The 25312-nt window shown below is 40.2% G+C and overlaps 1 protein-coding gene across 5 annotated transcripts in view; it reads left to right on the top strand.

Moving 5' to 3' along the window:
- SGIP1 (SH3GL interacting endocytic adaptor 1) overlaps positions 1-25312 on the top strand; it is a 278616-nt gene that overhangs the window by 223045 nt on the left and 30259 nt on the right. For 4 of the 5 annotated variants that reach the window (XM_051999484.1, XM_051999486.1, XM_051999483.1 and 1 more), the window contains 2 exons: positions 7016-7146; positions 10396-10522. In XM_051999484.1, the coding sequence (XP_051855444.1) occupies positions 7016-7146; positions 10396-10522 (258 nt within the window). Of the gene's footprint in view, positions 1-7015; positions 7147-10395; positions 10523-18841; positions 18902-25312 lie in introns of all 5 variants that reach the window. The other variant, XM_051999482.1, reaches the window with a different exon arrangement.

The following is a 25312-nucleotide window of genomic DNA, read 5'->3' as shown; positions in this document are numbered from 1 at the left end:
AGCCTCATGTTTTAAAGATTGAAATGCATGCTGCTCAACATTAGGACAATATAATTGGGTGCATTTGATTTCACACTCAAACACACACACACACACACACACACACACACACACACACTTTTTCAACAAGAATTAATTGAGTGTCAATGTGTTTATTTCACCTAACTCCTCAGGAAGGTAACAGGTGATGAGCAAATGCACAGAGCACTGTCAGAACTAGGAAAGGAAGCCACTGGAAAGGCTTTCTGGGTGGATAGGACTTTTTCCAGAAGAAACTTGTTATTGTGATTCTTATCATTGGCTGCTATGGAGCTACAGGGATGCAAAAGAGAGCTTGGTTCTTGGAGGTTGTACAAGCTGAGTGTAAGGTCTGGAAGGATTGTTTCCTTCTTTGTTTTATATCCTAGCACAATGCCTAGCACATAGTAGGGGCTTTATATATGCTTGTTGGTTAATTGGCAGGTTTTATCAAGATAGAAAGGCTATGACTATTATAAAGGGCAGACATCATGGTAGAGTAGATCACATGGATCTAGACCTGAAGTCAGGAAGAGATTCAAATTTTACCTCTGATAAGTACTATCTGTGCAAACCTCTAAATTCTCTCAGGCTCAGTGTCCTCATCTGTAAAATAAAGAGGTTAGACTTGATGACCACGAAGATCTCTTCTAGCTCTAAATTTATGATTCTACAAGCTGGTGGCAGACTACAGACCCATCTTCAAGGACTACCCTATCCCCTTCACCTCCACAAAGAATAAAGATCGAAGATTTTCCCTTAACCTGAATTCCTGACTTCGGCTAATTTTAAAATACTCAATCATCACAATTAGGCACAGTCCCAAGGTGACAAATGTCCTCTCACATGAGACACTCTACTAGGGTAAAGATAAAGGTTTGTGGAGGGAATAACCCTCGCTGTTTAAATCATTTTTCCTTAGCTGTCTAACTCAAGACTCAATTAATCTATAGGCATTTATCTTAAGACTCAATTATTATTTATTATTTATTAAATGCCACTTCCTGTAGTAGACACCAAGGAAGTTTTCCAAACACAAAGCTGGAATAGACTGCCTTCGGGGAACTTACATTCTCCCAAGGGAGACACCTATTGAATGAAATGTAATTGGAGGGTGGAGATAGCGTCAGCTAATGGACATCGGCAAAGATTTCTTGTGGCCCGTGATATGGACTGGGCCCGTGGTTTCACTGATGCAAGGAATGGGCTCCCAGGTGAGAAAGCTTTCCACCAATATGTGTTAGCATCTCCTCTGCAATTTATATTCTCAGAGAGCCACCTCCATTTATACGAAGCTTCTTAACCTTTTTTGCTACTTTTTGCTATTGCTATCTCTTTTTACTTGAGAATTTTTTATATGTCCCTGAGTAGATATGTATATAAATAAGCAAACAAATCAAACATTTACTGTGAATAATTCATAATTGGTGACCCTCACATTCTGTTATGAGATCGTGATCCGCACTTTAAGAAGCTGGGGCCCCTATAGGGCACTGAGAGGAAAAAGGACTTGCCTAGGGTCTCATGTGGTATGTGTTAGAAGTGAGACTTGAACTCAGCTCATCCTGGTTTTGAAAGCTGCTTCCCTCCATCCACTCTGCCATTCTGCCTGTCATAGAACTATTCCTATTGCTGTTGTTATTAACAGCTTTTAGTATTGTTGCTATTCTTCATAGCAATTATTGTTAAGAACAATTAGTATTGTTAAGAAAACTCACAATTAAATAATTTTCTAAAGTTTGCAAAGAACTTTACTCATCACAACCCTCTGAAGTAGGGAGTTTGAGAACTGATTTCCCTGTTTTACAGATGAGGAAACTAAGGCTCAGAGAAGTTAATCAGTCATATGCTTTGAGCCTCCCTGCATTTCTGGCAACTGCCTAGGGCAGTCATGGAGGAAAGCAATCTGGGAATGTGACAATTGGCCAATAGGAGAGGTAATACATCCTCAGGGTGTGAAGTATTTCATGGCTGTGCTTCTCCTCAGCTAGTCTTCATCAGCACCATCCCTGATTGCCTTAGCCAGCCAGCCATCCCTGGAAGAGCCAACTGGCTCCCAGCAGTAAACATGGAGTACTCATAAATTTCTGTGGAAATAAGGATTAGGATCACAGGCTTTGGTATAATCTGAAGGACTGCAAGCCAGCTAGAGCAGGGCTATTTCCAAACCTATTGCAAGTCCCAGATCTTCATTCATATCATAAAGTAACCACCAAAATCTAATCAAGGGGAAAAGGATCCTGGTTACTGAATCTGAGAAGATTCTTGGGAATGAAGCTCCTGGGAAAAGGTAGAAGAGGAGGAAGGAACTGGACACAGAAATAATAGTATCTTCAGGGATCCAAATGCATACTCCCTTTCCTCAGATAACTGACACTTTAATGGGGGGAGACAGCACCTTGAGGGTAATAGGGGTCAGAGAAATCATAGAAATGGATAGTAGTGCCGTGACATACTTAGTCCACATGCCCTTTTAAAAAGCAATGATTTCCTTGAGCTGGTGCAGGCAGGGCAGGAAAATTAAGTGGATGCAAATTTATCCAATCCCTCCTATCTCACTGACCTCAGCCCATCCTTCACATCCCTTCCAACTTTCTGCCCCAGCAATCATATTGCTATCTGTCCTTGCACTGTGTTCCCCAGACTGGACCAAAGGAAACCCTTGTGAAATGCTCCCCACAGTGTCCTGGACTGCTCTGACTCCATGAGAAAAACCCTGATCTCTAAATTTACTCTCAGCTCTCAAAGGGATCTATGAACCCACCGACTTGGGGATTCCTTCCATCAATGCAGATTGCATCTTATCCATGAACTTTCCCACCGCATCTAAAGTAATTGCTTAATGATATTATTCTTTTTTTTATTAATATCTTAATATCTTTAGAGATATCCTATCTTATTACTATGTAATATTTTCTTTAGGGATACTTTGTCCTACTTATTAATACAATACCTTACTGTATTACATATTGTAATAATACTTAATTACAGTATTATGTACTATACATACAGTATATACTGTATAATATATACTGTAAATACAGTATATGCTGTAATATACTTATTATATTATATATTATATGCAGTGTTATATACTGTATATGTATTATATATAGTATATGTATTATATACTGTAATAATACTTAATATAATAATAATTAATGTTAATATAATACCTTTTTTATATACATTATATTTTCTGAACTTCATAACAACCCTGTAATTCATGAGTCCACTTTACAGATGAGGGAACTAAATACAAAGAGAGATTAAGTCATTTATTCAAAGTCATACGGTTAATAAGTGTTTAGGTGAAGGGGCAAAGGTTTTGAACCAGGGTCTTCCTGATCCAATTAATGATCTCATTCTGTGTTTCCCCAATAGTTAAACAGCAGGTCAGCTAAGGAAGAAGGGATGAAGAGGAGTGGGATTCAGAATCTGTGAAACTGTGTGCCTGAGATTTTACTTTTCAACGGTTGCATTGGCATCCAGCCCACAAACAAGCCTTCTCATTGAGAGCCAGCTTTCAGTGTTCAACGGGGCTTTATTGAGATGCATTTTTAAATGTCATTATCTAGGGAGCATTTGAGAAAAGGCCATATAATTGAAGTCCTTTTTTCTGGCAGGGTTTTGAAGTATCATTTCTTAAAAGCGAGAGAATACAGAGAATTCATTCTATTAAAAAAACAGAATAGAAAGAAACAAAAATACCAAATTATGACACCTCCTGACAAAGACTTTGCAGTTTATTCAATCCTTGTCTTTGTCTGTTGACTGTCAGCTGAAAACATTTGCTGCGTCAGATCAACCAATTAATGTAAAAGCCAAGGACAGCTTTGCATCAGGCATTGGCAAATATGCTCAGAAAATTCGACCTGAATTTTCAGCCATTAGCCAGAGACAAGGACATGCAGGGGAGAGAAAGATGGCAAAGAAGGTAATTCAGGCCAGAAGTGGTAGAAAGCAACATTGGGGGACCCCTGGTCTCTTCAGTGACTCTTGGAGGTCAGTCATGTCGAGAAAGTACAATATTCTTTATTTGGGGGGTAGGGAGTTTCTACACTAGTTTTGATGCCCCCAAATCTCTGGTCTGGATCCATCATCCAATATAAGATATAACTATATTCCAGATATTGGGTTGGATATAGTTGGTGCAATGTCAACAATGAAACAACCCCTACTTCCAGGGAGCTTCCATTCTATCAGGCTATACATACACACACACATACACACACACACACACACACACACACACACACACACACACACATATGTATGTATATGTATATTATAAATAAAATAATAAAAAGATAATAAAATTATCTATTCAGTGGTTCTCAGAGTGTGGTCTGAGAACCCCAAGGGTCTCTGAAACACTTTCAGAGGGTCTACAAACTGAAAATTAGTTTTTTTTCCTTTATTTCTAATATGGTAAATATCTATAAATACAACCCACATAAATAAAAACTCTTTGGACAGATCCTCAATAATTTTCAGTAGTATAAAGGAACACTGAGAACAAAAGTTTGAGAACCATTGATCTAGATCACAAGGAGTTTGGGAGCTTAACTTCAGAACATTTTTCTCAGTCTACAAATCTGGGCCAAGAGGAACTGGTCTAGGAAGATCTTGGAAACAGAGTTTTCCCTGTAATTTCTCACAAGCAGAGGGATAATTAGGACCAAACACTCAGGGCTGTGCCTCAGGATGTCCAGTTTAGAGGAGGTAAACTAAGCAGAGGACTAGAGAAGTTAGTGTAGTTAAATTAGGAAAGTGATACATTGGGACTGGAATGAAGAAAGAGCTCTTATTATTTGTGGAGTAAGAATAATTGATAATAGTAACAATAACAATTTACATGTATATGCAGCATGATAAAGCCTTGGATTTGGAGTCTGGAAGGCTTGAATTAAAATCCTTCACAACTATTGGCTGTGTGATTGTGGGAAAGTCACATCTTTCAGTACCCCAGTCCCCCCTATGTAAAATGATAAACTCTGGGGTCCCTTATCACTCTCCATTTTGGGATGCAGAACAAAACATGATGTATGATGTGCTCGCTTAAACTGTTGGGACTCTAGACAGCTTTTTATAGTCATAAATTACAGGGAAGAGGGACATCTCAATTGTTAAGGACATTGCTCACTGTGGGCACCAATCACAACAATAATCTAAGAAGAAAATCCCAAATACATATATGGGTCTTTAGAGTTTACAGAGCACCATGTATATATGGATAGGGATGTGAACACAGACTGTTGGGAGGATCAAATATGTATGTGTGTGTATGTGTGTATATACATATATGTGTGTGTGTGTGTGTGTGTGTATATATATATACACACACACACATACACACACACACACATATATGTATATATATATATATATATGTGCATGGTTTATGTTTGTAAATATTTACATGGATGTTTTCTATATTTGATCCTGGTCAATATTTAACAACCAGCTCTTAAAGGAGGCAGGGATGTATGCCCAATATACTTTCACATTCGATCCATACTAACAATTTCTTCATCATTTTCTAGACTCTAGACAATCAACAAAAGAATAAAGTATAACATCTGGTTTGTAGTATTTGTCAGTTTCAGAAGTATAAATGCTCTCCCTGAAAATTTAACAATTGGCTCTCTCAAGTCTGTATGAGCTGCCTGCAGCACACCTCTGCCTGCATCACTCAGGTGGGATTTAAAATACTTGGATTTCCAACTCCACAAATTCAAGCGTGTGTCTGTACACATCTCTAGTTTGCTCTGTGCCTTCCCTCTTTCCTAATTGAGTTGTCCTTAGCATCCTAAAAGGCAAATCCAATTATAGCCTTTCGAAGGAGGGAGACGTCAGTTGATGGATTCTCTGATGAACTGACATTGTTTGCAACCAATCAGTCAATCGTCTGAATCTGGGGTTAAGCCTGTGCTCATGGTATATGAGAACCTTTTCAGGGATATAGTGACTCTGCTAAATAATGATTGCAGTATCTTATTGAAAGATTATAGGAATTCCACATCAATTTCCAACCAATGAAGTGAGGCAATTTTTTAATGTCCCCACAGAGAAGAAAAACGTATCCAGCTCTTTAATTCCTTTTGTGACTTCCACAGTCAGCTCTAGCAACTCTGGAATATATTTTCTTTTGTTTGATTGAAGGGGTGAGGGAGAAGAATGTGGGAAAGTTTATAGAGAGGCAAGATTTCTAGAAACTGAAGAAGATTGAGAAAACCAACTCTAAGAGCAGGCTAACCTTGGAATCAGACTGATTTTGTGCGTGTAAATTCCTAGTTCAATTATCAGAGCTCTTTAAGATCCCAAGATCATCATAAGCTCTAGCAAGTCCTAGGTTGGACAGCAGGCTCAGGATGCCCATGGAGTGGTGGTCAGTAATGAGGTCCCAGAAAGGTCCTCACCAGCTTGATCGTATTCCCGGAATAGGATTTTCTACATCCTGGCAAATACTGAAAGATCTTGAACACCTCACTGTATGAGGAAGGAAACACACATAATGAGATCAGTGAAAGCAGAGGGGAACTAACTGAGCATGTGTGGCCTTAGTATGAGACAGAAAAGTAAAAGAATTCTAAATAAGGCTATTCTATCTAAAGAGAAAGAACAGGAAGAATTGCCTTGCCCACAGTTGGCCAGCAAGGTGTTTTCTATCCCACCTCATGGACTCTTTGGGGCTCTTTGAGGGAGCTACTGAAATTGTGCCCATTTGCCAAATGAGAGCACTAAAGTCCAGTCTCCTTCTTGCACACTTTTGGCAGAAAGTGATGAGCTTCCCCGTTAGCCATCAATCATAATTCAGCCACGGGACTTTTGCCTTAAAAACACACATGTGACGTAGTTTGGTGTTCGATGTCATGCTCTGCTTATGCTGGGCTCTGGGGGCCTGCATGCAGGGAGGATGCTCTGCTGCTTGCTGGGGGAGGCGGGGACCATGCTGACCATGCTGCCCAACCTGAAGCCATCTGATTGTTTTTAGGAGCGTCCTCCCCAGCCCGGCCTGCCACACCATCAGCCCACTGCACCAGCGGGACCACGCCACCACCGCCACCTCCACGGCCTCCATCTCGGCCCAAGCTGCCTCCTGGGAAGCCCCCAGTGGGAGATGTGGTATGTTCCCATCCATTTCCTTTATTCTCTTCTTCATCTTTGGTTTGTCTCCATCAAAGGAGGAGCCAGTGGAGCTCCAAAAGGGAGGGCAAGTGGACAAAACAAGGTAACTGGGGGAGGACTGTCTGGATTTCTAGTCTGACCATTAATAGCATTTTTACAGGGATATAACACAAGAGACCCATGGAGATAGGGAAGCAGTAGAATACGAAGAGTGTGGCTTCAACCTTCCTCGGATCTCACTAGCTGTGTGACTCCAGGAAAATCACTTAGCTCCACTTGGTCTCAGTTTCTACATGTAGAAAATGGGGCTAATCACTGCAAACATCTCACAAAGTGTTTTGTAAACCTCGATGTGCTTGATTAATGTCAGCCATCATTACTGGACAGCTAGATAGTGCAGTGCATAGAGCCCACTGACTGGGCTGGGAAACAGGAAGAGCTAAGTTCAAATCTAGCCTCAGACATTTCCTGGCTGGGTAGCACTTTACTCTGTTTGCCTCAGTGTCCTCATCTGTAAAATGAGTTGGAGAAGGAAATGGCAAATTACGCCAGTATCTTTGGCAAGAAAGCCCCAAATGGAGTCATAAAGTGTTGAATATGATTTAAAATGATTGAATATGAACTTATTATTATTATTATTATCTGTGCTTCCTTCAGTTTCCTTTAAATCTAAGCTAAGGAATCACAGAATTAGAGTTTTAAATAAAAATTATCCAGCTACTAGTGTCCTCCCTCCAAAATTCACCTTGTATCTATTTTGTCTACACATACATGTATTTGCATATATATATATATATATATATATATATATATATATGTATATATATATATATATATATATATACATATATGTATATGTGTGTATTGTGTTAGCATATTTAGAAATATGTATGTATTTTGTGTGTATATTATATGTATATATAAAACTATATAAATACATATCTTTGTGTATATATATATATTTATACACTTGTATATATTTTATGTGTATATATGTATTTATCATTGTATATATATTCATATATGCATTGTTTGTGTGTATATTTATATATACATGTATAAATACACATGTGAATATATGTGTATATTAGTATCTCCCACAGAGAATGTTACTCCATAAAGAGCAGAAGCTGTCTTTTTCCTGACTTTGAGACCCCCCTCTTAGTGTTGCCAAGGAGACGTGAATTTCCATCCATCCCCAGCATCCTTATCTCCTTGACAACTCTAATTAAGAGCTATGCTGTTTGAGTACACAGTGCTTGGACATAGTAGGAACTTAATGGATAAGGATTGATTGATTGATTGATTGATCCCCATTATATAAACTGGAGCTGAGAAGGGACTAGCACAGGTCTCATAGCTTCTAAGAGTCAGATGTGCACCTCATAACCAGGTCTCTGGATTCCAAATCTACTCTCCGTTCCTCCTAAGAGACTCCCTCTCAAATTGTTAGTATCTCATCTTATAAGACCACAATATAGAGTGCATCTGGCATCCAAGGATCTGGGCTCAATTGTTGGTTCCACAGCTCAGCCTCCATATGACTTCTTCCTGTGCCTTGGTTTCCTTATTTGTTAGATGCAAGACAGACCAGATTTTCTCTAAATTTACATACATCTCAGTGAGTTAGATCCCATGAAACTTAGATATTTGGAAAGGGCTATTTTCTCCACTGCTGGGTTATTAAGTCTCCTAAGACTGATCTCCAAGTCCTCTGAATTAGAAATTCTTAGCCTTTTTGTGCTGGAGTCGGGAAGATGTGAGTTCAAATTTTATCTCTTACTAGCTACGGGACTCTGGATAAACTACCTATGCCTATCTCAATCTCCTCATCTGTAAAGTAATAATAGCAAAAGCATTTACATCAGAAGGAATTGCAGGGCAGCCTTTGCTGACACAGGGATTGTGGACTGAGAATGAGATTAATTGGAGGCAGAGGGAAGAGGAGAGAGGTCAGACAACACAATGGCCTCTCAGGAGAGAGGTCAGAGAACAGCTTCTTATTTCCTTGTATCATCCTCTCAAAGGAAGATATCCATTCTGGGTAGGATCTCCAGCAGCCACTGAAAGGTGACTGCTGTGTATTTCAGCAGCTCTCCCATGTATTCCAACATTTACTTCTCAGGGTTGTTGTGCAGTTGAAATGAGATAATATTTGTAAAGAAATATTTGTAAATTTGTAAAGTAAATTTGCAAACCTAAAAGGGCTTTGTAAGCTAATAAATGCCAATTATTACCATTATTGTCCTCATCATATCTCACCTTACTTATAACATGAATCCTTTCTACAACATTACTGACAAGTTCTTGTTCAGCCACTGCTTGAGCATATTCTATTTTAAAAATCACTATTTTATGAAAATAATCATAGAGTCTAACATTTATAGAACTTTCTAAGGTTTGGAAGGCACTTTTCACATATTCACGTTTCACAGGAACACTGAGGATAAGAGAAGTTAAGTGAGTGATTTATCCAGAAGCACACAGCAAGTTTTATTGTAAAAATAATGTCTCTTTAGCACCAAGGCTAGGGCTCTATCCACAATGTAGGCCTCACTGCTTCCATGAGGCAGTGAGCACATCCAGAAACTTTCCTGGTATTGATCCAAATTGTGGTTGCCAGTAGCTTTTATCCATTGCTCATATTTCACAGACATAGAATCTCCAATTCCAACTGAGATGGAAGGAACCTTAAAGATCGAATAGTTCAATCTTATCTTAAAAGGAATCCTCCATCTAATATAATAAGAATTTTATTGTTATTAAGTCATTTCAATCATGTTATCTCACTTGAAATTTTCTTGGCAAAGATACTGCTTTGATTTGCCTTCTCCTTCTCCAGCTCATTTTATAGGTGAGGAAACTGAGGCAAACAGGGTGAAGTGGCTTGCCCAGAATCACAAAGCTAGGGAGTGTCTGAGGTGGGATTTGAACTCATAAAGAGGATCTCTCTGACTCCAGGCCCAGTGCTCATTTCACTATGGCACCCCCTAGCTGCCCCCAGTCCCTAAAGATCTTCAGGTAAAGGTGAGATAACCAACCTGTCAAGGCTGGGCTAAATATTTGGCCCCTTCCAACCCTGACACTGAATGATATACCTAACTGCTATTGAAAGATTGAGGGGTCAAGTTGCAAAATGTGAGGAAGAGAAATATTCAAATGAATGGCATTATAGGATACTATTTCAAGAGAAATATCATGACCTGTGAATCTAACTTTTGGCCATTTTTCTTCTTTTTCCTACAGTCCAGACCTTTTAGCCCTCCCATACATTCCTCAAGCCCTCCTCCAATTGCACCCCTTGCCCGGGCAGAGAGTACATCATCAATATCGTCCACCAACTCCCTGAGCGCAGCTACAACACCTACTGTTGGTAAAAAAACAAAAACAAAAACAATCTCTCCTCTTTTCATCTCTCTCTAGGTTGGACTGGCTTTCTTTTCCAGCTGTGAAAGTCTTTGAGGCCCTTTAATTATGATCAAACTTGTCTTGCTATGTGTGTTGCCAATCTCATCTGACTCTTCCTTCTCAGCAAAGAAGGCAAAGTGTTTTAACCACCCCATCCTCTGCCCCCTGCAAGAAAAAATGATAATTAACACTTGTACTTTGTAGGAATTTTCTTACCCTATCATGCATAAATTTACTAATATCTTGGGAAAATAGTACAAGTGTCCAAAGGAGGTTTTATAATATAGATTTTTTATTTTCCATAACACTCAACTAAACATTCTTCATTTAGAAAAATGTTTATTAAAATTCCAACAGTGTACCCTGCTAGAAATAACAATATTTGGAATCTTTTTTTTATCATTTTTTCATTCATTCTTAAGTCATTTGTTCATCCTTATGTGGATGGATGGTAGAAACTTTGATGTTCTGAATATTAAGCACTTTCCTTTTTAATACCATTAAGTGTTATTGACACATCCTAGGCTTGCTAAGAGAAATGAAACCATTTGCAACACTTCATCATCCATGTTGTTTGTGCTATTGATGGTTCACCCTCCATATTGTGCTGTGAATGGGATAAAGGCAAAGAGCCAGACAGTTTTCCCAAGTGTTTGATATCCTGACTTTTCCTTGGTTTGCTCTTCCCTCTTTCCAAAGCTAAAACTCTAGGAAGCCTCTTGGTCATCATTTGTTTCATTTGCTCCCCGTCTTCCTTGTTTTTACATGATATCATTTTCCCTTTCCTCCAGAGCCACTGGATCAACTCATTGTTTACCTTTTCTTGATAGGACTGTTCACTCTTCCCAACATTTAAACTTCATTCTCATTCTAGTCTCACATTTCAAATTTTATTGGCTAGCTTGCAATACCTAGAGTACTCTTGGTTCCTTTCCATTGGACCTTGTCCTTGGACCCGTGTCATCTCATCTCCATCATCCAGCTGAGCCACCGACATATTCCTTGCTCGATTGCTACTCCCATCCATTTGCCCCCTCCCCACTCTTACCATCTTTTCTGGCTTCAGCTGTTCTACCCACTCCATCTAGTTTGCCCTGTTGGTTGGAGAGGAAGAGAAGGATGGAACTGTCACTCAGAATGCCTATCTAGAGTAACCTCACAATAATTGTCTGATCTAAAATTTAAGAGCAATAGCAATTTTTACTTTTTTAATAGCAAGTCCTGGGGCTGAATTTTGTCCAAAATGTACACAATATGTTTCTATCATCCCTGCAGCAGGAACTCCAAATTGTGCAGATCTGTTCTTATTCTCAATGCGGTCAGTTTTCTCTCTTTCAAAAACAACAGCAACCATGAAGCTGTCACCTTGCTTTATTTGCTGAGGAGCATTTGGATTGGATTTGGTTCCATTTCTTATTTTGCACTTTTGGTTTTGTTTCCATTCTCCTCGTGCATTCCCCACCATGTTTTTTAATTTCCTCCTGCTATGGACGGGTCACCTTACGGCAACAAATTCACTCCCTATCAGCTGCCTGACCATTCAGCAGCTTCTCATGTAGCATGATCTCCCTGGAGATAGAGGATGGGCTTAGATGACTTGGCAACAAGTACCCTATTCAGTATAGATTTTGGTCTCATGCAAACTCCATTTCTCATGGGTTAAATGACAGAGATGGGTAAAATTGGTAAGGCAATATTTCTAAAAATGATGGGGACGTGTTTGTGTGTGTATGTGTGTATATACGTGCATATATGTATGTTTTTCTTCTTACCCCTATAATCTTTCTCCAATACTGATTATGACAATGGAGTCAAAAACCAGAAGGGATGCAGTGGGAACCAAAGGGAACAAAGCAAAGAAGTTGTTAATTTGAGGATGTGTGTTTCAGATCTAGGTAGGAAAACTGGGTTAGCCTTTAAAGAGCCAGGCAGATGAAGTGCTTCTAGGATGGGAGACATGAATGTAAAATTTAAAATGGAGTTTATAGAGACAGACCTCTTATTCCATGTCTAATGAAGAATTCTAAGCCCCCAATGCTACTCCTGCATTTTCTCATGGCATTGGATGCTGATAAAAATCTGTTTATCTCATGCAAAGCACGGGGCTTTTTGTCCCATGGAGATATAACTATGAAATCAAAACTCTCAGAAATCACTTAGTCTAACGCCCTCATTTTAGGGTGAGCTTAGTGCCCAAAAGATTTAATGTCAGATGTAAGATTTGGACCCTTTTTTTCCCCAGAACTCGTGTTCTTTCCACTATATCACACTTAAAATCTCCTAAACATTGAAAAAATGGGGGAATGGATATAAGATACAAAAAGTCAAATTTAGCTATGAATAAATGAATGAATACATGAGTGAATGAATGAAATCACATGTATTAAGTACTTACTAATACAAATACAAAAGCAGAAACTATCTCTGCCTCAAGAGATTATTTATTTATATAGAATTTATATTCTAATGGAGGAAGCATTCTGGTTGGGGTATTTCACTTTGGAAAGTTACAGGCATGGTGAATAGAGCAAAAAGAAAGTAGATAAGAAGTTTTTTGTTTTTTGTTTTTCTGAACAGCTAGAAGAATCCCATTGTAGAGGTAGTGGCCTCCCCCTTTACTGGGAGTTCAACAAGAGTTGGATTTGTCAAGTAATGGGAATTGTGGTCTCTTCTGGCCCATAGAATCATAGGCTCTGAGATGGAATTATGAAAAAGAGAAAAACAATTCTGCTCTAAAAAAACTGGCCTCTCTTCCTAATGATGAACATTTTGACCCTTGTTCTCCCCTCATCTTGAGCTCAAGAATCATGTTCCCTTGTAGCTGGACTCCATGTGTTGTGGTCACTAATAGTTTGATTGGCGATGCCCAGATCTCCTCTCATGACTTCAGTGCCAAAAGATAGAGATATTTATGGATCTCTTTTATTATTGGATTCTTGAACATGTATAATTTAAGTTGTATCCTCTGTCCGGGATCCTATGAAAAGCAGTAATCATTTCATAGACTCAGAATCCCAAAGTTAGAAGTCACCTTCCCTGTCCCCTATCCCCACAAGTTGTCATTCAGCCCCTAAATAAAAGCATTCCCGTGATGGGGAGCTCTTTTTTTGGCATCAAAGGAAACATCCCAAAAAGCAACAGAAACTTCTTCATTTGATAGCAATCTCCAACCACTTTGGCCATGTTGTCTGATGGTTTCCCCAACCCCGATTTTTTTACATCTGCAAGGTGAGGCAGGAACTCTGAAGTGGATCACTCTCCATAAAATCCCCCATGTTCTTTCCTTCTGGGCAGACAAATTGTCCTGGCAAAGGATGAGAAAGAATCCCTAATATGTATCTGGATGGTGCCAGTCGGGATGCCAGGAGGCTCTGAAATGGGAAATTAACAATCACTATTTATTAGTTGTAAGAAGGTAAATGTAATGGAACTTGGCTCTCACCTTCTTTTTCCTTAGCAATGGGGTCTCATAAAAAACGAATTTGGATTTTGGATTAGCGAATAGGGAATTGGAAATGGTGTTCTCACTGCAGTCATTTCCTAGGCCAAGTTTAAAAGGCTCTTATTCTTCCACACTGAACACGCACAGAACTCTTACTTTTCTGCCAAGGCTGGGACAACACTGTATTTATCTTTGCATCTTTCAAGCAATGGACAGCATGGAGTGGCTCCAATCTTTGATCCTAAAAGCAAGATATAGCCCCAACCTATCCTACCCTAGTGGGCCAGAGATGAGCATCGTGGCCCTAGTCATTCTGGTGAGAGAGATGTCGTGAGCATTAGTGCAGGGCCTTCCTGCAGCCTGGAAAAGGTTGAGAATTCTCTTCCACCATGGCTTCTGTCTGGGACAGAAAACATCTGCGTTTGACCCTGACTAGTTAAGTAGGTTGATGCAGAAGCTAAGAAACCTAATTGTACTGGGGTCATATGATCTTAGCTTCTTGGATCTTTTGCTGGAGGGGACCTCTCTCAATCCTCTCATTTCACAGATGAGCAAACTGAGCTCTGGGGAGGCTAAATTGAATTGCCTGATTTCACAAAGTCACACAGGTAACCCTGGAACCCAGATTCTTTTATCTCAAATTCATCACTTTTCCTGTGGGTCACAAAGAGAGATAATAGTTCTTGTCAGACTGCAATTTGGATCATTATCTTCTGAATACCTGAGTTCAAATTCAGCCCAAGGCAGGTCACTTAATCTCTGTCTTCCGATATTTATCGATAAACTGAGGATAATAAGAACACCTATTTTCCCAGGCTGTTATGAGGATGGATTGAGTTATTTGCATAAAACACTTTATGCTTTATGTAAAAGCTGTGGAAGTGCCAGTGATTTTTATTACCAAGAAGAAGCTAATGAGGATAAGATGGTAAAGGAGAAGAACATTCTGTAGGCCCAAATTGAAGATTGATGTTAGTCAGAGCAAGGAGTGTTGGCCCCAAACAGAATGAGTAGCCCAAACGTCCACTAGAGGTTGCAGGCAAACCACTGGGCGACCGCTGGCTGTGTATCTTGCCAGAGGAATTCTTGTGGTGATGGGAGCTGGATCAGATGGTCCCTGAGATCCTTTCCGCTTGGAAATTCTATGACCCTTTAGGCCAGCTTTAGTGGAAGCTATAGCACCCTGTGGATATTTCCAGAGGTAAATCAACCTTGTGCTAACTGCCAGGGTCCCATCTGGTGCAATTTAGGAATCATTTCCCCAAGAACTCAAAGCACCCTGCAGAAATCCCCAAAGTGCCTGACTTATAGCCATGAAATTGCCTCCCTCGAGAAATTAGTCATCTGCTTGTTTCATCGCAAGGCCATTCCAGGCCAGTTTCAAGATTCTTCCTTGGTCTCCATGTTTATATTTAGAAGCCTCTAGGAGGTTTTCCAGAAAAGAACTTCACTTAGAGAATATTTTCATGGCTCATCTGGAGCTCATCCAGTGGCGGGCTGAGTGAAGGAATGAAATCACATTTATTAAGTACTTACTTAAGAACTCTGGTAACTTCTGGTTCACGTGTAGGGCACATTTTTTCCCCAATGTGTAGTCCAATTTTGATCGATTTTAATTGATTGAATTTTAATTAAGTATCACAGATAAGAAAAGCATAGAGGTCATACTGGGTTTGAGAAGCTGACTTCCCCTCATAACCGCTCTGAATATGGACCAGGGGTTCAATTTGATGTACATCATCACCCTTGACACTAGAATGTCCAGTTGTATGTCTGTCAGGAGCAGGGGATGCTGGTGATGGGTGCTGATGACGTTCAGGGTTCTGATAAATAGTGCCAGGGCTCCAGCAGGGGAGATTGGGATGGCTGGGGGAGCCCTTGGTCCTGTTGATTGATTTAAAAAAACAGAAGCAAGTCAGCACTTGCTGAAAGTGAAAAACCAAGAATACCATTCCAAGGAAGGACCAAGGAAGCAAAGCAGGAGTTCTAACGTAAACAGAACCAAGAGAACTTCTATAGGTTTTGATGTATCTAACCTCATTAAACAACACTGGTGTTGGAAGGGATGTTAGTAGCCGCATTTTACAGATGAGGGAACTGAGTCATAGAGCTAGAGGGGAATTGAGAAGTCTAATCCAATGCTGTCAATCTCAAATATAGACTTAGAGAATCACAAACATTGCATGCATTGCATCACATTCTCATTTATTTACTTAAATATTTCCCCTAATACATTTTAATCTGATTCAAGTCCCCTCCAGAGTTTTGCCACTGAAGGGGCTACAAGATTGACCCCTCTGATCTAAGTCTTCCTTTTTGCCTATGGGGAAACTGAGGCTCAGAAAATTTAAGTGATTTAGGGTTATAAAGCTGGGTATATAGAAGGAATTGTTGGAGGTCATCTAGTCCAAAATCTTTGCTTTATAGATGAACAAACTGAGGCCTGAAAGGATGAAGTAATAGGCCCACAGATAGTAAGTTACAAAGACAGGGCTCAAAGACATTTCTCATTGAATTAAAACAGCATCGATCTCAAGGGGAGAGGAAACACGATATCAAACCAGCTTCCTCCCTTAACAAAGAAGACAGAGAGGTTGCCCTTGTCACATGTGCACACAGCTAGTCAGTGTCTGGGACAGGATCCAATCTCAGGTTTAACGTCCTAGCCTCTGCATCACGTGAGCCTTCCTGATTGTACTTCTAGGGCCATTTCCACTCTACCTTCAGCCCTCTGAGCCATAAGGAAGGGAATTCTAAATCAGCCAAAGAAAAACTTTACAGTAACTTTGCCTGTGATTGTATAAGTTGTCACCTGCAAGGGGTGACATTGCGTGGTAGGGAAAGAACTGGAGTCAGGAAGACCTGGGTTCAATCTTTCCTCTGATATGTACTAAGTGTGTGATGATGGACAAGTCACTTAACCTCTCAGGATCCCCAAGGAACTTTCCAACACTCTCGGGTGCATTTTACTTGTTAATCTGTATCAGTGGACAAAGTCTCCATGCTGAGAGTTCCCTATCCCAGAATCCCACCGTCATCACCACCAAATGGTGTGGAGGGGAAGAGAGGGGAGAAATCCTTTAATCAGGGGCTAAAGCATAGAAATAATTTAGTCCAATCTTTTCAGTTTATTGATGAGAAGACTGAAGTCTAGAAAAGTAAGAGAATCATCTAATGAAAGGTGGAAATGGGGGATTCCACCCCAGGTCCTCTGACTTCAGACCCATGACTTTCCCATAAAGCCCACGGTGCCTCAGCCACATCACTTTTTTTGCTTTGTTGTGATGGATTTTTGTTGTCTCTATCTATCGATATATGATCTATAGCTATCTATAGATATATAAATATAGATATGTCTGTGGGGGTGTGGACTTTGCATGCTAGTTCACCCTGGTGAGCTGTCATTATGTAGCCTGATGTTTTTGTACACAGGCATCTGGCTGACCACTTGGGAATGACATCAGAGCAGAAAAAGACCCTGGAATCGTCAGTTAATTATTCCTGAACCATCCCTTTAACAACCTGCTCTAGTTGATGTGATACGTGTATGAGAGGCTGAAGGACGTTTGTCGGGACTCAGGATGGGGAAACCGAGCCGTTTCCTGTACGTTTAGGGAGGGCCGGGGGTGGGCAGCAGCCTCCTGGAGTGTCAGTCTCGTCAGCTCGTGACTGGTGCCCTCGTTACCTGCCACGTCCCAGTGACTGTCCGTTTGTCTTTCCGTGCAAACTCTCCCTCGTGGTCTGCTGAGATATGGTGTGTGTGACTGGATTTCACTTGGGTTTGTGTTTTTTGTTTTGTTTTTATTTTGTTTCTCCCCCGTTCCTTTATGTTCCTTTGGTTCCGGGTGTCAGAAGATGATGTTTTTAATGGCAAGCTCCCTTCGTTTGAAAGGCACGGTGAAACTCCCGAAGGTACGGTGCCAGCCGAGAGACTCCCAGAAATCTCCGTTTGTAATGACCCAAGCCATTCCGTCATCCGAATGCTCCTACTGTCATGGACATGCTCTCCACTCCATGAGTGTCCAGTGCCTCTCAGACACATCCTCTACTTACTGTCTGCAATGGGGGCCGAGCCCCCGACATCTCTCTTTTTTCTTTTGTAAATCACAAAGCCCCATCTTGCATGGCGGTTTCTCTGTGACGAGGTCGGAGAAACGGCGAGATGCTCTGGCTTTGTGAATTGACCGAGGAAGGAAGGAATAATTTAACTGCTCCAGAGTTAGTGCAGGGATCTGCATAGTCAGTCAGATGATTTTTTTCTCAAGTACGTAAAGGGAATTTGGAGTTCACCTCCTAGGGAGAAGAGATGGGAGGTGAAAGGCATCTCGGACAAACTATTCGTTTGCCACGTACTCCTCCAATTTAGATGTCATTTAAAGGCAGATTTGAGCTACTTTTAAATCAATTAATGTCTGTTCTCTTCACTGATATTTCTCTATAACCAGTTAAACACAGGAGGGGATGCTATTTGAGGTGAACCGGGGATGGCAATTGCTGGATGGGCTTGCCAAAACTAACGCAGTTAAAATATACTAATACCACTTGCATGTTCAGGATGCCTCCTCCTGCTCCATGCTCACCAGCAATCCAATATCAAGCAGTCAACAACTCCGCCATCCCTCCCTCAAGTCTTCCATAAGCTTTGCTTTTTGCTTTCTGCTCCCCTAATTCTCAAGGCAATGGGAACTGCCAGGGCCTGTTTTCCTGCATGTTAATGCCATGCAGTTCCTTCACCCTACTCCCCAGTAATTAGAATAATGAGCTGCTCTGTGACTCACACTGTATCCTTCTCTCTCCCTCTCCTTAACCTTTCCCATCCCGCTTCAACACCTGACCATACAGAGAATGACCAGCCTTCCCTCGTTTGGTTTGACAGAGGAAAGTTTTATTTGACTTTTGAAGGTAAGTAGGACATAGCATACCAACTCCCATTTAATCCCTCATCCCCATCCTTGCCCCTTTTCTCCACAATTCCATTTTGAAATCCCAGAGATACCTTCAAAAAACAAACCTAGTCTTTTTCTCAAATGAAAATGCTATGGCTACTTAGAAAAGATGAAAAGTTTGATGAGAATTTCTTGAATTGGATTGGTATATGATCTTCAATTTCTCATATTAAAATTGAAAAAGAAATCTTGAGATTTTCCTGGCAAAGCAATTGATTGTACGTTAAAATTCTAGAAAATTCGAGGGGAAAAGACAATAAACCACATTGGGCATTTTTTTTGGCCAAGGAACTTAACTCTGTCAACCAGGGCTCTTTCTAAATTTTTCTGCAATCCATTGAAAATAAAGGTGATATAACAAGTACAAAAACGATTTTTGATTTTGTAAAAGGAATTCACACGTGATTGTAGAGTGCTTGTATTCCACAAAAAAATTGCTTGTTATAGTTGAGCATTATTGTATGGCCATGATCTGGGATGGTTCTTTGAGATTATATTAATGGTAAAAATGGTATTTGTGTGATTTGGTATCAATGGCTCACTAAGTTGGCTTTTGGAATAACTTTAGGACAATGAATAACTCTTAACCAGTCCCCTCTTGCCATTTTAGGAAACTGAGGACAATGTACAAAATTCAGGGATTAGCTTATAATTTCACTATTATAGAGAGAAAGAGGAAAAGGGAAAGGAACAGGAAATTTCATCTAATCAAGGTACCATCTTCTCTAAATGTTTGACAAAATATCCTTTATGAATGGGAGGAGATAGAGCAGTAGTGGCCACAGAGCTGGGCTTGGTACCGGGAATAAGTGGCTCAGGTCCTCCTTCTAGTAGAAAATAACCATGTAACCAAGGAAAATTCTCAGTGCTCTTAAACTTCAACTTGTGATCCATTTTTTTACACAGCCTCAGGTACAACCGTATACAAATCAAACTTTTAGTGATAATAAGTCACAATTTTGTGACCCTTCACATTCAGTTACATAAGTTCATATGGGGTCATGACTCATAGTTTAATATGCTTTTCTCTAGGCAGTTCTTCAGGTCTATATAAATAGACAGACAGATGGATAGATAAATGGATGATAAATGATAGACAAATAAATAGACAGATAGGATAGGATATATAGATAGATAGGATATACAGACAGATGTATGGATGATAGATAAACAGATAAGTAGATAAGATGGATGGATGGATATTTAGACAGATGGATGGATATGATAGTGATAATGATGGACAAATAAATAGATAGGATAGGATAGATAGATAGATAGAATGTACAGACACCTGTATGGACATCTAGATGCATGGATGATAGATAGACAAATAAGTAGATAAGATGGGTGGATATTTAGACAGATAGCTAGGTAGACAAAAAAGGTAAATAAATAGGTAGAAAGGAGAAAGAGAAATGATGATAAATAGATAGGATAAAAAGATGGATAGACAGACAGACAGACAGAAAGGGAACAAGTATTTAAGTCCCTACTATGTGCACTATGCTAAACACTTTACAAAGATTATCTTATTTGATTTTCACAACCACCCTGGGAGATCTCCATGTCTTCTAAATTATACTAAACTTTTAAAGAAATGTTTAACAAGTTCTGATTACCTAATAATGGTTAATACTAGCAAACCATTTCAAGTGTATGTATGACCCCACACACCTCAAAGTCACTCCTCTGGAGTCCAACAGAAATCTTACTGTTAAAACTTAATTGAATGAATACTGACAAATGGCACTTTTATTTTACATCTGGTACCTGGACTCAACTTTGGTAAGTGTGTGACCTTGGCTATGTCTTGAGAGGAAGAAGACCAAATAAATTTCGTTGTTTCCTGGGTCTTCCCCTGCCCTCTACCAAGAAGATTTTTATTGAGATGAAACCAAGAAAAATGAGCATAAAAGCCAGTTTGAAGGTATACCAAGATAGCATGAAGCCAGGAGGGAGGAGTATAGGAAAAGAGAAAAGGAACCTTGACATCACCGAGTCAGAAAACAGGAGCTGGCAACCTCTCACATTTACTGACTTTTCTCAGTTTCCTTATCTATAAAATAGAAATTATAATACATCTCATAATGACTTTGCAGGATTTTTGAGGAAAAAACCCTTTATGAATCTGGAAGTGATAGATGCATTATTGCACATACTGGTAGTGGAGTGGAATATTCTGGATCCACTGACTGTGAACGATCCTAAAGTTATTTTTGCTGTTTCCTCTATTTGCTATCCCCCACGTCATTTTCCAGTATCCACTATAGAACCCTCTCCCAAAAAAAATGGGATTCATAATAATCACCTCGATTCCCAATTCCTAGGGAATGACTCTAAATATGGTGAAATTGTGGAAAACTAATAAAAGATCCATTAACCAGGGTAAAGCCCCAGGAAAACATTCTTGGTCATGTTTCACTTTGTCTGGGACTGCAGAGATAGAGGGGTATCCTGGAAGCCACCTGAAGTGTGGTTGTGAGTGTGTGAGCAGATGGAAGGGGAGGTATGCAAGAGAGATTGTGAAGGTAGAAATGACAAGATTGGGCAATGAATGGGCTGTGTAGTATTAAAAAAAGTATAGCGTCAAGAGTGACACTGGGGTTGCAAGCACAGGTGACACGGAGAATGATGGTGTCTTTGGCAGTCCTAGAAAAGTTCAAAATAGAAAAGGCTTGGAAAGAATGGTAATGAGTTCTGTTTTGCACATGTTAAATTTGAGCTATCTACCATGCATCTTGTTCATGATGTCCAAGAAAGAGTTAGAAAACTGTAATTATAACTCAGGAGGGGAAACTAGAATTCGATCTAGAGTCAATAATATTGAGAGCTGAGGAAATCACCAACTGATTTAGTATAGAGGACAGAGATTGAAGGGGATAGGACAGTACCTTAGGGAACATGTAGAATTAGAGCATGATAAATATAGAGTAACGGCAACAGAAACTGAGAAGGAACTTCAACAAGAGGAGAACCAAGAGAATAAGCAGATTCATGAAAAATTGGAGGAGAAAATGTCATTAAAAAAAGGTATTTAGCAAACTACAGAGAAATCTGGAGGGATGAGGATGAAGAAAACAACACTAAGAAATTATTGGTGATTTTGGAAAAAGCAGTTATGGGGAGGGGGAGTGTCTCCAGAGTGCTTAGAAGAGAGTAAAAAATAAGTAAATAGAGGAACCGATTGTTGGCAACTTCATCAGAGAGTGTAGCCACAAAAAGAGGAGAAATATGGACCAGAGGTATCAGAGATGGCCAATACAATGAAAGGTTTGTTAAAAGATTAAGTGGTGGCGACATTGTCATGTTTGTTGTCAGCTGAGAAAGAGCCAAAAATAGAAAGAGACTAAAGATTTGAGATATAAAGTAGGGATGATAATGGAAGCAAATTGCTAGAAAGATGGGATTCAGGACTGAGTGATTTGCCTTGAGAAGGAAAAGAACCATTTCTTCCCGAGGCCAGAGTGGAAGAGGAGACAGTAAAGGAAGATGCCTGGGTGATGATGAGAAAGAAAAGAGGGATCTGGGCAGATCTTGGTGAATGGTCTTTTATTTTCAATGAAATGTTCACAACTGAGAGGATAAGGGAAGAGGGTGTCATGAGAGATTTGACAATGAGAAGTTTTTGGAACACCCATTGCAGACTTAATTAGAAAGGAATAGAGTATTTGCCTTGCTGCAGTGAGAGCCCAATTGAGATTGGATAATAATTAATAGAGTCAATAAACAATAAGTGCCTTCTAGGTACCAGACACTGTGCTAAGTAATGAATAGCATAAATTGTGCTTTGCGTGAGCCAAAGGGGGTATTTCCAAGGCATCACTGCCCCCTGTTGTTGAGCTATTTTACATGGTGCTCAAATACAAGATCTTTGACTTCAATTTGGATGGCTGTCACATGGTCCAAAAGGAGCCTTCTTGGTCGGTGCTTCTCTGAGACGTGAATAGTCCTGCGGTATTAACGGAGCTATCACCAAGCATGTTTTCCCTTAAGGCAGAATCAGGGGGCCAGAGTTTGGGGATGGAGAGATGAACGGCAGCTCTGAGGTCACTGGACTTGACTAAGCTCTAAAATCCGGCAAGAAGTAAGAGGCACATGTGTTTTGAGGTATAGCTTTCCAGTGGGAAGATAGCAAAAAGATGCTCATGTCTCCTGATGATCCCACTTCTGATCCCATTTAAGGTGTGTGGTAGCTGTCCCAGGGAGGATCACTTAGCACAATCCAATCCCATTAGATTGCCAAGCACAGGGCTGTATCTATTACTATTGCACTTTGCCTCTTTATCCCATCCAGATATGTTTTAAAGTGTGGAAAGAAGAGGAAGAGAGACTTCTGCCCTGTATAAAAGCAGTTTATTTCTAAAATAAAAATAGGCTAGAAAAAAATTGGAACCCGTGCTGATGAGACTCTGGTTGTGTGTAGATGTAAGTAAAAAGTGATTTCAAATATGAGATTGGGAGAAGGCAGGAATGTTCTTCTTTCAAAAACTACAGGTTGCCTCGAAATCCTTCTTTTTCTGGATAAGAAATTGGCTAAATAGGGGCAGCTAGGTGGCCCGGTGGATAGAATCAGGAGGATCTAAGTTCAAATCCAGCTTAAAACACTTGTTACTTCCTGGTTATGTGACCCTGGGCAAGTCACTTAACCCCAGTTGCCTCAGCCAAAAAAAAAAAAAAAATGAATTTGGCTAAATAAGGAAGCTAGTTCTCTACCATATGAAGAAGGGGAGGGATTTCAGGTTCTGGAGCTTCACAAGATTCTGTAATAGATTTGGGACAAGATAGTGACAATAGTCAAAGAAAACTAATTTCCAGGCCCTCAAAGGAAGTGTACTGTATATGAATGTTTTGGCACCTGGAATGTAATTAAGAAAAAGTTAAAGCCCCCAAAGGAAAGCCAATAATAGCTAATTGTTGGTGTATAGAATTTTGTGGTGTTTTTTTTAATTTACCAGACTCTAACATATATATTTCTATAAATCATACTCTGGTGTTTCTATTGAACATAATCATGTGCTTAGTGAAGTTTTTAGTTTATAACATTTTAATAATTATATTTTTATCGACTGACATATGCACTAATCTGTGTTTTCTGCTATGCATGACTGGAGAAAAGGCATAACTTGTTTGGCAACAAAGTTCCCCCCAAAACAAAATGCGCCATTCTCACTCGGCACCGGATCATAAGCACGGTGCTTCAAAAGAAGTAGTCATCCTCTGTAGGGCTGAAACACCCAAATCTGTCATCTCCAAAGTCACATTATAAATCACTGCCTTTCTATTTTCGTTTCCTCTCCTCCTTTTCGCCTCTATTACCTTTTCCTTCTCTTTCTTTGTATACATTTGCTCAGGGCCATATGGCTCAGCTTTCGAATCCAGGCTTTCCCAGCTCTAAACCTGTCTGATGGCCTAGCTCAACCAAATTTCTTTGATGAAAAAGTAGGATTTGAACCCAGGTGTTTGAACCCAGGCCTCCTTGCCTATGTATGAACCAAGTGTTTTTTCTCAGTGTTCCATGTTCTGAGTAATGCCTCCAAATCTTCATGAGCCCTTACTTTCTAATTGACCATTTTCTTCATCAGCTCACGGGAATATGGTGAGTGACAGGAATGGCCTCCTCGCACGTGGCTGTGCTTGTACGCCTTCCTCCATGATGCTGGGAGCTCCCCAAAGGAAGGGGCCACGTAGTAAAGGCCCACTCAGAGTTTGAGGGAGCACGGCGGGTGGATATTTGTCCTTGGAGTCAGGTGGCCCAGAATCTGAATCTTGCCTTCACTTCCCTTCCTATCTCTCTGACCCTAGCCAAGTCCCATCCTGGCAGCCTCAGTTTCCTCGTGTGTAAATTGGGGATGATAATTATGAGGAGCAAATGAGATGCAATATGTATAAAGCCCTTGGAGACCATAACATGCTTCGTAATTGCTAGCCATCATTATTGTTATCTTCCTTACTGCTGAGGGCAGCTCTCTGCCCACTATTCCACTCTTTTACCAATAGATAGGAAGGAACAGAGCATTTACTAAATGCCTACTACGTGCCAGGCGTGTACTAAGCCCTTTATCAATACCTCATTGATAGACAGAGAGGTGACAAGTAAATCGAGGGAGTGGAGCAGAAGAAATAGGAAAGAAGAATGGGCTTTGGGCTTCCCCCGGGGACTTGCTCGAACCTTTCAGGAAACAAGGGATGTGGCTGGGCTGCGTTTGGACCTTGTTTGTTTTGGAAAGCACTGAGTTATAATAAACCTTGCCTATGCAACGTCAGCTGCAGGGCTCTGAGCGTCCCACAGGCTTTCTCAACTGGGATGACACGCAGCCATTTCTCAGTTGATTTTAGAGCATAGAAATGAGCCCAAATAGCACGTCCG

The sequence above is a fragment of the Antechinus flavipes genome, chromosome 4 (assembly GCF_016432865.1).
Source record: "Antechinus flavipes isolate AdamAnt ecotype Samford, QLD, Australia chromosome 4, AdamAnt_v2, whole genome shotgun sequence".
Lineage (NCBI taxonomy): Eukaryota > Metazoa > Chordata > Mammalia > Dasyuromorphia > Dasyuridae > Antechinus > Antechinus flavipes.
Note: the sequence above shows the minus strand (reverse complement) of the source record. Positions and strands in the feature narration are given on the sequence as shown.